The sequence below is a fragment of the Pteropus medius genome, unplaced genomic scaffold (assembly GCF_902729225.1).
Source record: "Pteropus medius unplaced genomic scaffold, Ma_sr-lr_union100, whole genome shotgun sequence".
Taxonomy (NCBI): domain Eukaryota; kingdom Metazoa; phylum Chordata; class Mammalia; order Chiroptera; family Pteropodidae; genus Pteropus; species Pteropus medius.
This window is the reverse complement of record NW_024350927.1, coordinates 7475846-7489038: the sequence shown is the minus strand read 5'-3', so window position 1 is coordinate 7489038 and position 13193 is coordinate 7475846. Positions and strand designations below refer to the sequence as shown.

Below are 13193 nucleotides of genomic sequence, written 5' to 3'. Positions count from 1 at the left end.
AGAGGCAAGAATATACAATGGAGATACAACAATCTTTTCAACAAGTAGTGCTGGGAAAACCGGACAGATACATGCAAAAAAATGAAACTAGACCACTCTCATATACAAAAATAAATTCTAAATGAATAAAAAACTTAAAATGTAATGCCTGAAACTAAACTCCTAGAAGGGAACAGGTAGTACACTCTGACATCAGTCTGAGTGACATCTTTTTGGATATGTCCTCTCGAGCAAGGGAAACAAACAAATATAAAGACTAGAATTTCATTAAACTAAAAGGCTGCATAGCAAAGGAAACCATCAACAAAACAAAAAAAGCTACTGAATGAGAACATATGTGTAAATGATATATCCGATAAGGAGTTGATATCTGAAATATATATACACTCATACAAACTCAATTTTGGTCAAAAAATGGGCAAAGGACAAGAAGAGATTGCACAGTGACAGCTGATCACTGGAATTAATGGGGTGATCATATTGTAAGGTAGAAAAATGTCAAATCACTATATTGTGCACCTGAAACTAGTACAACTAATATCGTATAGCAACTATACTTACATAAAAATAAAAATATTTTTGCCAAAATTCTCACCACCCGATGTCAAGGAAAAAAAAAGTTTAAATGGACCACACTGCTCAGTGCATTTTAAAGTAAACATCTTTATTCACAACTCAGCTGCTTTTCGTGTTAGCAGAAAACAATCGGTAAAACCATAAAACTAGAATTTACTAAACGCAATTCTGGCATAATTATTAGAGAATCACTTCTTCTTTTCTCATCTCTTAAATAGCAAGCATTTAAAAATCTATATGGACGAGACCACAGGCAAAGCCCCTCCTGCCTGCACAGCTGTTAACAGAGGCACCTGCCTCTGGCCAAGGCTCTGGATCCCTACCCCTAACCAAGGACCTCCCTCCAGCAGTTCCGTCGTCCGCAGCCCTCCCCTCCTGCATCGTGCCCGTCCCCCTCCTTCCTGGGTCACCGCATCAAGCAGGCTTTTCACTGTGATCCCCACATGACTCCTGCCAGCAAACAATCACTTGTCTATCTACAGGCCTTCACAGCAAAACCCCTCCCTACAGCTCCCTCTTGTCACGGCGTCACATCCCACTTTTTCTTCAGCCCTTACTACTGAGATATCTTTAACCAAAGTCACCCAAGACCAAGTAACATCACCATGTTGGTAAAGCCGAACAGGAAATGCTCTGCCCTTGTCTTACTCTGCTTCTCACCGGCATCTGATACAGTAGCCAACTCCCTCTTCGAAATCTCATTACCAGCTTCGATGACCTCACACTATTCTAGTTTTCCTTCAACCTCACCTCCTGCTCCTTATTCCTTGCTTGGCTCGGCTTGACCTCTAAATCTCCTTGTGCCCCCAGATCTTGGCCTCTGGCCCTTTTCTCTATTTGTACTCTCTGATACGTTTCACCCCACCCCCCACCCCCCATCGCTGTAAATTCCAGGTAGACCCTGACAACTCCCAAATGTGAGCTGTACCTCCCTCCCTGGCTTCTCCCATAAGTCCCAGGCTGTGAAACCCAACTGCCTACATGACAGCTCCACTTGGGAATGTAATGCACATCTCAAATGTAACATGACAATGTAATGCTCCATTCTCCATCAAAACATACTATCCCTAGACTTGCCTGTTTATGTCCCATGACAAGCAGCATTGCTTAAACCAGACCCACGAGTCGCCCATGATTCATTCTTCTCACGACATATATTCAATCCATTGGCAAGGCTCTGTGCCCCAAAACGTATCCCAAGTCCACTCTCTTCTCTCACCATCTTCACTGGCACCCCCTGGCTTCAGCTACCCTCAGCCTTCTTCCAATCAACAGCCTCCTAACTTTTAACTAGCAATCTGACTGATACGAATCGCTGTGTTGCTTAAAATCTTCCTCCTTCCACTATCATTAGGAAAAAAAAAAAAAATAATCCCAGTCAGTTTCTCTCATCACAAGGCCCACCATGATCTGGCCCTTCCTCACTTTCAGACCTCATCTGGCACCATCCCTCCACCCACTCTGTTCTCTGGGCAAAGGACACCACCTGTTTCCCAACAACAAACCTGCTGAGCTTCAGGGCCCCTGCTCATGGGCCTATCCCCGCCTTCATCTCCACTCCCGTCTTAGTTCGTCCTACTTACACCTGATCGCAGGAGCTTGTTTCATGTTGTACATGGCACGTTCCACTTTCTGAACCTACTTTATGGAGTTGTTCATGTTTTCCGTCAATAAAATGTAGACTCCCTGAGTGGCAGGAACTTTTGTCACCGTCTATTCGTAGGGACCACAATTATTCCTACACAGATATGCAGTCAATAAATATTTGTTGAATGAATGCAGTTTGACAAAACGGAGCTTCAGAGGGGAGTGAGATCTGCCATCATTTGGAAAAATGAAGTGCTTTATCCAATACATACGAACAATTGACACACTTCACCGCGCCCCGACCCCCCCCCCCCCCCTGTATATGCAATTTTTTTATTTAGCCAACAAATACTGAAGATATTTGATGTGCAGGCACTGAAGAGGGGTGGCGCTCTGCACTGTGCCTTCCATTTCGGATGAGTTGGTACACAATCTAAAAAGAGCCTTCACCATATTTTTTAAAAAGGGCTTCTCTCTACACCTTCCTTTTCTGAAAGAGTTCCTCTTACGTACACTTGTCTTCCTCCAATTGCCAAGTGAATCTGTAACTTTAGGAAGACCATGGAAATGTTTAAGTTCCGCCGGCAAAATTCCGTTTCTAAAATGAGGGTTTGATTTTTCCAGGGCTGCTCTACCGCCCCAGTCCTCCAAACCCCTCACCCAAAAAGCTGGCGGGACGGAGAGCAAGGTTAACAGATGGAAACAATGGGACCCCAAGAAGACACAGAGAAAGCACTCGGACGGCCAGTGCCTTCTTCCAGCTGCACACCAGCATGCCGATCCGCCAGCTCCCGGTTTCCCAGCATTCTTGCCACTCCGGGGCCACCTGCGCCTCGGTCCCCGCCCTGCCTCCTCTCACGTGGAAGCAGCGCCAGCCCCGCCCAGCCCCGCCCCCGCGGTCCCGCCTCCTCGTGACTGGCAGACGGAGTGCCCTATCACAGCCGCGCTGGGTCCAGCGGCCCCAGTGGGCCGGGCACTCGACTCGCGCGGCCAGGGCGCGAGCGTCCTCAGGGCCCCTCCGCCCCGGCGTCCGCGCCAGCCTGCCGGGATTGGCCGAGCGCCGCCCTCCGCCCGAGCCCGGCGTTATGTAAGGCGCTCTGGGACCTTCGCCCCCGCCCACTCGCCGGCGGTTATGTAACCCGAGCGCCCCGGTCCGGGCCCCGCCCCCGGGCCAATGGGGGCCCGCGGAGCCGGCGGCGGCGGCCAATCGCGCGGCCAGGGGGTGGGGCCGCGTCACGTGGCGTGCGGGGGGCGCGGTGCCGGCGGCCGCGGGGCACGCGGCGGGCCTCGAGACTCCGCCGCCGCCCTCCCAGACTGGACGAGCGGCTGCGCGAAGGGCGCGAGGGGCCCGCGGCGGCGGCGGCGGCGGCGGCGGCGGCGGCGGCGGCGGCGGCGGCGGCGGCGGCGGCGGCGGCGGCGGCGGCGGCGGCGGCGGCGGCGGCGGCGGCGGCGGTGGCGGAGGTGGCGGAGGAGGGTGAGTGCTGCTGCCCGCGGGGAGGCCTCGGAGCGCACCGGCCGCGCGGCTGGAGCTTGTCCCGAGCCTGTGCTCCGCTCTGGGACTGGCGGCCGGGCGGCGCCGCACCGGGAACCTGGGGTCCCCGGAACTTTGTGCTTAAGTTGCCCCCTTCCTCGGGCCCCATGTCCGGGTGCACACCGACTGTGCAGAGCCGCCGGCGGGCCACTTGGTGAATCGGAGCCTGGCTTTGCGACCGCCGTGGCCGAGGGTCCGTCCCGGGGTTTCCCGGCTGGCCAGCCACAGCCCAGTTTCCGGCATCAGACTGTTCGCTTCCCTTGACATTTGTCACCTTTATGTCCCTCCACCCTCCTCCCCCAGGCTGGACCTCCGGTGAATGGAGACATCCCAGACCGTATGGAAATACCAGAGAGAAAAGTGCCCCCAGAGCTCAGTAATTGCGGGTTTGTGATGACCGATCATTTTCTCTAATGCAATGGCATGGACCAAAATGAGAAATAAATTTCTGTCGCTGGTTGCAAAGTAAGGAAGAAGCAGGCGACAGATTAAGGACTGCCAAGCAAAAGATGGACCCCTGTGAAGATCTAGAAATGTCCAGCGGTAAATCCCACGGCTCCAGGGGGAATGAACCTAACGAACTAGGAGGACCAGGGGCCAGCAGTGCTGAGACTCTGGGGAAGGACCCTGAGGAGTTGTGGCGCCAGAAATACCAGCCTCAGAGCAAATACCTGGAGAGCAGCAACAGGTGATGTTTACAACCTGGTTTGTTTGTTGTTCTTAGCTGGAGTGGTACAAGGGAGGGTTTCAGTCTTTTTGATTGTCAGCCTAGGGGGAAAGTTTAGCGGGAGAGTCGGGGAACTTCAAAAGAAACGCTCTGGGAAACTGACAGAATTACCAGACAGTTCTAGGAGGAGATGCAAGTGGTTAAGGAGTTGAGCTGAGTAGGGGCTGAGGTGGGAATGAGGGTGGATGGACCATGTTAGAGGTTCTATTCGTTTCTTTGGCTGGGATTTCCCCTCCTGTAAAAAAGGGATATAAACCTGTGAACTAAATGAGTTGATTAAGTGTAAATTAAGCACTAAGAAAGTTGCTTTGCACATAATACACTGTTCAATAAAAGTTGGCTGTTATTGTAATTGAAAGTGCAGTTATTTTTTAATCTTAACAGTGAACAGCAAGATCGAAACAGAGTTTCTGAAGAACTTATAACGGTTGTCCAAGAAATGAAAAAATACTTCCCGTCAGAGAAACACAACAAACCAAGCACTCTCGATGCCCTCAACTATGCCCTTCGCTGTGTACACAGTGTGCAAGGTAAACGAGCTGGAGGGTAAACAGTCGTGCAAGCACACTGTTGCTCAGAAACGTCTGCCTGGCCAGACGAGTTGTCGGTGTGGTTTTAGGCACAGAGGTGTTTTGAGATTTTTATGGTGTTTAACGTAAGATAAGCAAATGTATGTTGATTCTGTTAGTGTCCTAGTTTTTCAAATTAGGAACACCAGGAGAACCTTATTTGTATAACCGTTTAGTAACTGCAATATTTTGCTAATTGGTTGCAGGAGAGTAGAATTTAGCATGAGCACATTTTGAAGACTAACTAAAGGAGCATTGTCTTCTGTGGATATTAGGGAAAACATACATTTGATTAAGTATAATTTACTTTTCCCTGTCACATACATACTTTTAAAATGCAGTTGTGATGTAGCAGGAATTTATCAAATTAAAAATGACCAGTCATAAACACTTTTTCCTTTTTGTCGCTGACTTTTCTTCTTAAGGGACTTCATAAAGTGCGTTTTCTAGCACAGACCTCTGTGGCTTCATAAATGATAACGTGGTTCCTGAAAACTGGAGTCATGTTTCTGCTGTAACAGTGTCCTGTGTGTATCTGGAATTTTTGGTTTCAGTACCTTTAGTACTTTACATGTATCTTGTACCTTAGGAATCGTTAAAATTCAAAATCTTAAGTTTGCACCAACTCTCGGTATTTTGGGTGACGGAAGAATATGATCTGGTTTCAAGAAAAACACACTGAGTTGTCCTCATCCTAAGGAGATAAACCAGCTTTAATAGTGATAAAAATGACTTCCTAAAGAAATTGTTTTCACTGGACTACCCATTTATTTTCCTGTGTTTCTTAGCAAACAGTGAGTTTTTCCAGATTCTCAGTCAAAATGGAGCACCTCCAGCAGATGTGACCGCGTACAGTCTGGAGGAGCTGGCCTCTATTGCTTCAGAGCACACTTCCAAAAACACAGTAAGGATCCACGAATTTTGCCGTCTCTACCTGGGTGATTTTTCCTAACAACATTATCTAGATGGAGATTTTTAAAATAATAACTCAGAGTTTCAGTAACCACAGATTGAGGTAAACAATAGAAGAAAACTGCCGAAGAGGCATTGTGTCGTCTCTCCTGCCCTTGCCAGACAAGACGTCTGAACACAGGAAGCAGCGCATCAGCAGCAGTGTGCTTTGCTTCGGTTGTGAGATGCCTCTGTCTCCTTAGCTCCCCTGAGTTCTCTCAAAGAGAAAAAGATAACACTGCAGAGTAATGCGCTGCATCTTATTCTAATCTCCGAATTGTTTATTTCTATTTATATCATTCTTAGTTCCAATTTCTACTACTTCAAGTTGTAACAGCTGGATTTTATAGAACAGGTGAGTTGAGATGCTGTCAGTTTTTATAAAATTTTGGAAGAGACATTTAGTATATCTTTTCTGAATCTCTTCATGTTGGCAGAGTAGTTAAGCCTTGTGTTTTGTAGATGTGATGGAGATTACTTCATTTCATGTTTAGATCTCAACATAATTACAACTTAAAAGATAGTATAGTATTGGACACGTGAGCCATCCCCGGTATTACATTAGTCCTTGTATTACTAACTGGTGTGCTCATAGCGCTGGCATAGGTGCTACAGAGATGTAAAGAAGAAAATGTTTAAGAAAACATTTCCCTCTGAAGCTCCTCCAAATAAAGCTAGAGAAAAAAACATATGCCAGTGCTAGCAGATAGAAACAGTGGTTGATTGTAACTAAGTTATACTTATGTCTAAAGGAACAGATTAGAGAGATGATTCTTATGTAATGAGGTCTAACAGTGTCTCAGAGCCTAGAATGTGCGTTGGCGAAGAGAAGACGGTCCCTCCAGGCGTGAGGCAGAGTTTGCAAAGGAGGAGGAATCAGAAGTGTGTGTATTTATACACAGACGGTGCATGTGTGTTTGGTCAGTGTAGAAGGAGCTGGCATATTTTGGGGCGTAGAAATCAAACTTCAGAAGGTAAAATGCAGTTTTTGCAGTGATAATTAAGAAGTACCCTGGAGAGTTTTGTTGCCTTTGCAGGATGTGTGTGTGTTTAAAGCTGTTGATCATAGTAGGTGTCTAGAAGAAATATACATTTCAGGGCACGTTGCTAGTAAGTGTCTCAATATTTGCATTTATTTTAAATGTTTTTCATAGGATACCTTTGTGGCAGTTTTTTCATTTCTGTCCGGAAGGTTAGTGCACATTTCTGAACAGGCTACTTCGATCCTGAATTGTAAGAAAGACTTCCTGGAGTCCTCTCACTTTGTGGAGCTGCTCGCCCCTCAGGATGTCAGGGTGTTCTGCACACACACTGCCCACGCTCAGCTTCCCTTTTGGGACAACTGGATCCGAAGAGGTAACAGGACCGATATTCAGATGTTGATCTTGCCTCCTAAAGATCAGTTTCAACGTTATTTAGAACATACAAACTATATGGTTTTTCTTATTTCTTCATTTTTTAAAAAGAAGACTATGATACAAATAGCATTTTTAATGCTTCTAATATAAAGATCCAATAGATTTGCTTTTATTTATTCAAGTTAATTTATATATCATAAATATGGTTTGATTACTAGCATACTGTACAGCAGGCTAATATCTAAAGGCTCTGTGTCCTTTAAGTTAATAAAATTAAATGTATTTTCTCTTATAGTGACTTCATTATTTCTTTGCTTTGCTTTGCTTTGCTTTGGAGATAAACTTCTGATGATTAGCTTTCTTTTCTTGTTTTCTTATCCCTAAAAGTTCACAAATCCAATTACTTTTTCTTCTGAAATGCTTATTTTCCTGAACTGGGGATGCCTGCTCACAGTTCTCTTTGTGACAGTCATTCCTGTGTGATCTTTAAATAATTCATCATTTCCTTTTTAAGTCACTCTTTATTATTTCATGTTCTTTATGAAGTGTCTCAGAGTTTAGTGTGGTTCATCCTTCTTTTCGATTCCAACCCCTTTTCTTTAATTTTAAAAAAATTTTAATTAATTTTTGTTGTGAAAAAGATCACCAAAATCAACGTCTGACCCGTTTTAAGCGTGCAGCTCAGCAGTGTCGGTATGTTCACGGTGCTGTGAAACGTCTCCGGAGCTTTTCCATTTTGCAGATTTAAAGCTCTGTACCCATTCTCCTGAGTTTTTACTCCACGACTTGCTCCAGTGAGAATGGTCTTGCGTGCTGTTTTTCCAGTTAGAGACTTTGGCGCCATCATTTCTGCATGTTTCAGATGAGCGTTAGCAAGCTTTCCTATTACCCATTCTTCTAGCTCCCTCTCTTCTGCTCGCATCGATTTCGTCCCCTTCCTCTTTCCTAAACACGTATTTGAACCTTTCGTTGTCCATATTTGGTTTTCCTCATTTGTGAATCATTCATTCCGTAAACATTTACTCAGCCATCACCGTGGGCCAGGAGCTGTTCTCAATGCTGAGCTACAGCGGTGAGCGTGGCGGCCGCGCTGCTGTTTGCTGGCTCGCTCACGTTTCCCTGGTACTTTCCTCCAGCTTGCCTGTAGAGTCTGTCTTCTCTTTCCGACCTTTTTCTCTTTGCTAATTGCTTATTGCTGTGTATTTCCCCTCCGTGTAAAAATGTAACGTGCCCTGGAACTGTTGTCTTTTAAACCTAAAAACTTACTTAATCCATAAAGACGTGATGTCCATCTAGCTTACTCCTCACGTTGTGCTTTTGCCTTATGAACTCAGGACATCCAAGTGTCCTGAGTGTGGCCCGCCGAGCTGCCTGCCTTTCCCAGGCCGCGCCCGTGCCCCTCCTCCTGGCCCTCCCTTTGAGGTCACAGGAAGCATGCTGCCACTTCTCCTTGGTTGTACAGACCTCTCAGTAGGGTCTGAGCACACATTTCCCAAAACATTAACTCACACGTTCCAGCCGGCGTGGTGAGGATGACGGGCTCACACCTGTCGTCCGGCTCTGTGTGTCACGAGATGGCTAGTGAGGGCAGTCGAATCCGCGTGCCTGCCGACACGTGTAAGTAGCGTGAGCGAGTTCGCCTTACATAGAGCTGCACTGTTTTCTACAAGCAAAGCGTTCCACGCTAGGAATCTGAAGGACTGAGTTTTAAGTTGAGTTCTGTCCCTCGTGAACCTTGGAGGCCACCTGGCCTCTCAGTTACTCTCACTGAGAATAATGGCGTCCGGCCAGCCTGCCAGTACGGGGCTCCTGTGAGAGGCGAGCAAGCTCGTGGCTGGGGAAGCGCTTTCGAGATTCCGAGCAGTCTGCAGCATGGAGCTTAATTGCTAGTCTTTATTGAACGGGCCCTGTTTGCCAGGGACTCCTCTTAATGCTTTAGTGGATTAACTAATTTAACCTTTACAAAAACTTTGTGAGGCGTTGTTTGAGTTAAAGGCCAAGGTGGGGTTACTGTGCTGACACTTGCTCGGAGAGGGCCCCTCAGCCCACAGCATGGGGCTGACGCCGTGGAAGGGATGGGAGGGGATGGACTGGGGAGGAGCAGCGTGGCCAGGCAGCCAAAGGGACGCCCAGGCCCCGGCCGTATGCTGGAGGAGCCCTGCGCCTCCACGGAGTGGCCCGGCCTCAGCACCCCTCCGCACAGCGTGGCCGGGAGCAGCTGCAGGGCATTATGTCCCCTGACACCAGGAGCAGGGCCCTTTCTCAGCCACCGTAGTCTCTGAGGCACAGAGCTAAGTGACTCACCCAAGGTCACGCTGCCGGTAAGCGCGCAGCCAGATTCCGCCTTGGCAGGGTGAGCCCTGGGCTCCTGCCCTCCAGCACCGCCCTCCCGGCTGCGAGGCTGCTGGGGCAGTTACTCTCAAACGATTGGAACCAGATGAAAGTGTGCATTTGAAAGTAGCACCAGAATGTGGTTCCTGTCCGTAAAAATCATCTCAAGAAATTTAAGTGTAGTTTCGAAAACATCCTTATCTCGCCCTCGTTCCTCCGTGAGTTTATCTAAGCCTTGATCGAGGCAGCTTCTGTGTTAGGAGGGGAGCATGTCTGAGGCTGATAATTCCATACGCCTGCTTGGCCCAGTTCTCTCGTTTCTTTCTCAGATATGCTATGGGAACTGTTTTCTGGTCTCAGAATTCTGGGACTGACTTTCATGGCTTTAGGAATTGTGGTAGTTTGAGCATTGGTCCCTTTACCGTTAAGTTGGAGTATTTTTTTTTTTACACACGTACACTACCCTTGATCATTCAAAAGCCCATTTTCGGATTCTTCCTGTGATCTTTCCTCGTATGTATATTTTTTAACATCTTGTTTTAAACATTTCCTTGGTTCCTATAACAGGACTTTTCACTCTAGTGAACAAATTCAGGGAGCTTTAGCCAGAAGAAGTACAAATAGCAAACACTTGGGAAAGGTGCAGCCCCGTAATCTGCCCTAAGATAGGCAAATTTAAACATTTCCGAATTACCACCTCACAGATCGACAAAATTAATGCAAAAATCTAGAAAATGGATGCAAACCATCGGCAGGAGGGGTGTGAGAAAACATTAATGACAGTGAATTGGTACAGTCTTCTGGCGATACATGACAAGTTTGCCACATGACGAGAGTCATAAAATGATCATATTTAACCTAGGACACAACTTTGGAGTTTATCCAAGGAAAGAAAAAGAAATGAGGGAAGTTTGTATACCATATGCCTATAAGCTGGAAGTTGTCTAAATTCTCAATTTTCGAGACATGTCCAGACTATGGCGGTGGAGCAGAATGTTACCACTAAAATAATTGTCAAAGGACCATCACGTTGTTACCTGAAGTGATGAGTTTGGGCAGTTGCAGAAGGGACCACAGGAAGTGGTGAGGGAGAGACCCAGGTCAGATGCACTCACTGTCACTGCCTTTCCCCAGGGTTACTGTCCCAATAGGAGAGCCCTTGGGAGACACCGGGTGTGACTAGATCTCAGGGTGAGGGGCAAGAGCCCTATTTGAACAGAGAGTATCTCCCTCTTTGGAAAAACCGTTTGTCGTTTGCGTGGCGACCGCCGTTTCTCTGCGGAGCTGCCGTGTCTCTGGGACGGGTGAGTGACAGTGTGTCTTTGTCTCCAGCAGCGTCACAGCGTGAATACCCTCCAGAGAAACCCTTCTTCTGCAGGATCCGGTAAGTGCGGGGCCTGTGAGGGCGCAGCGTGCGGCCGGGTCTGCTGGGAGCGCAGAAGACGTGACTGAGTTCTCGCCCCGAGAACTTTGCATTCTGACTGAGGGGAGGAGGCAGGACCAGAGGAGAAAAGCGCAGAACGACCGTTTTAACCGGCTGGGGCTGGAGGTCACTTTCAAATGACCCTTGTTTGGGGCTCTTTTGTTTTTATGTGCTTTCTGTTGTTTGGTCATATTTAAAATTAATTTCAAAATTTTGATCACATTTAAAATTAATTTTTGAAATTTTGAGTAACTAAAGAAACAAGATAGGTATGTTTATGAGAATAATTTAGAAGGTGCAAAGATAGTAAACTAGAAGAAAATAGACCAGAATGTTAATAGTAGTTGATTTCTGGCAGGATTTATTGGTGATTGTTTTTCTTCTAAGTTTACTGGTAGGTTAACGTTACTTTCACAGTAAACGGGGTGGTGTCCATGGGACGTCGGCACAGGAGTCTGCAGTTAGCGTGAGAAGTCCAGGCTAGAGACGGAGACTCGGGTCATCAGCGTGTAAATGGCATTGAGAAACCCAGGGCCGAGTGAGCCTGGAAAATCACTCCCAGAAGCAAGAAGGGAGCCAGAAGCACAAGGACAGATGCTTGTCAGGATCAGGAGAAGGCTCTCCTTTGCCAGTGACCCTGGAAGCAAGGTCAAGCTGAGCGTGGCGAGTGGGAGGAGCTTCTGGAGTTTCAGGAGGGCAGACAGAGCGAGCTGGGGAGGGGACTGTAGACCCTCCCAGGCAGGTGAGACCCACTTGGCATCAGTAGTCACCACTGGTGGGGGAGAGGAGGGCCACGATCGCTAACACTGGGCTAGTGCGAATACAGTTTTGGACATTTTGACGTTAAGGAGAGAGCCGCGTATCCAAGCAGGAACGCCCCGGGCACCTGGAGGCTGGTGGCCTTCATGTCCTTTATTGGAGGCGCCCTAGAGAGCCTCCGAGGGGACGAGGAAGTGGGCCGCGGCGTCCAGCCCTGCGGTCAGGGACACGAGCTAAGTGGGGTGCGCTGGGGCGCCCCGCATGGTAAGGTACGAGCTTCAGCTGAAGCCATGAGGCGCCATCAGACCTTAGGACAAGGAAGGGACAACAGGGAACTGGCTGTGCGGGCATGATGACAGGGAGCCCGGCTTACTGCCAGGTGGCACTGTGTACCTATGGGAGACAGGTAGTCATGCCTGTTGCCCTCCACAGCAGAAGCCTGGGAACTTAGGGCAAGGTCAGGAGAAAAGTCATAGAGTGAGCGGGCGTTTTTACTCCCCAGTGACCTCAGCCAGTTCTCTGTGAGACCTCTTACTCATTAAATAACAAATGAGTGTAATTGCCTTGGGTACTGAAAATTTAACTTTTCCCGTTTTTTTCAAAGAAATATATTTCAATGTTTTAGATTTGGCTTCGTCTCTCCTGGAAATTGCTAATAAAACCTTCTCCCCCACGGGCCACACATTGGCCTGCTGGAGTGCATCCTGACGGGCACTAACCAGCCATTTGTGGTCTTTGCAGTGGGGGTGAAGACAGAAAGCAGGAGAAGCACTGCTACCCATTCCGGATGATCCCCTACTCGATTCACGTGCAGAACTCCGCCGGTCGGGAGCCTGAGCCCTGCTGTCTCACCCTTGCAGAGAAGATTCACTCTGGTTACGAAGGTGAGTCGCAGTGTCTGCTGCTGGATCGGAGGTGGCCTGTCAGCACCTCAGACAGAGCCCGCGAGAGTCTGTTCCTGGCTCTGGGGCGGGAAAGAGTGCTCCATCTTCAGCCTGGCCCTGGCCCAAAGCGTTTGCAGCGAATCTCCTGATGTCTGTTTCCTGACCTTGACTTTTTGTGCAGTCCTCTCCTTCAAGGACGGCAGGGCCTAAGGTCTAAGCTTGGATTTGCCACAGATACTTGGTCCCCTGATCCTTTCTCTTCCTGTGACCTGTGGCCTGTCACTTCTGTCTTATGTGAAATAAGAGCACCAGCGAGGTCACAAGGACGAATGTATAGTTTTAAAGTGTTTTGAAACCCTCTGGTTTTTACTGTGTGTAAAAACAAACTTTTTAGGATAGTTTATATCCTCTGATAGCAGAACTGCATTTTTAAATTCCATACTTATCAGTACAGAAGCAGCTTCCTTTTATTATGTGAAATTACAGTCAGTTCCGCT

General features: G+C 47.8%; 1 protein-coding gene across 7 annotated transcripts in view; it reads left to right on the top strand.

Annotated features, from left to right (window-relative positions):
* Positions 1-3609: 3609 nt before the first annotated feature.
* The window catches only part of PER3 (period circadian regulator 3), a 42396-nt gene continuing 32812 nt past the window's right edge, over positions 3610-13193 (top strand). For 4 of the 7 annotated variants that reach the window (XR_005648549.1, XR_005648550.1, XR_005648547.1 and 1 more), the window contains exons 1-7: positions 3610-3637; positions 3998-4382; positions 4806-4951; positions 5779-5894; positions 7096-7297; positions 10963-11014; positions 12554-12696. Coding sequence is in view for 1 of the 7 variants with exons in the window: in XM_039842300.1 (XP_039698234.1) it covers positions 4204-4382; positions 4806-4951; positions 5779-5894; positions 7096-7297; positions 10963-11014; positions 12554-12696 (838 nt within the window). In the remaining 6 variants the exon portion in view is untranslated. Of the gene's footprint in view, positions 3638-3660; positions 4383-4801; positions 4952-5778; positions 5895-6247; positions 6297-7095; positions 7298-10962; positions 11015-12553; positions 12697-13193 lie in introns of those variants that run through there. The other 3 variants (XR_005648551.1, XR_005648548.1, XR_005648552.1) reach the window with 3 other exon arrangements.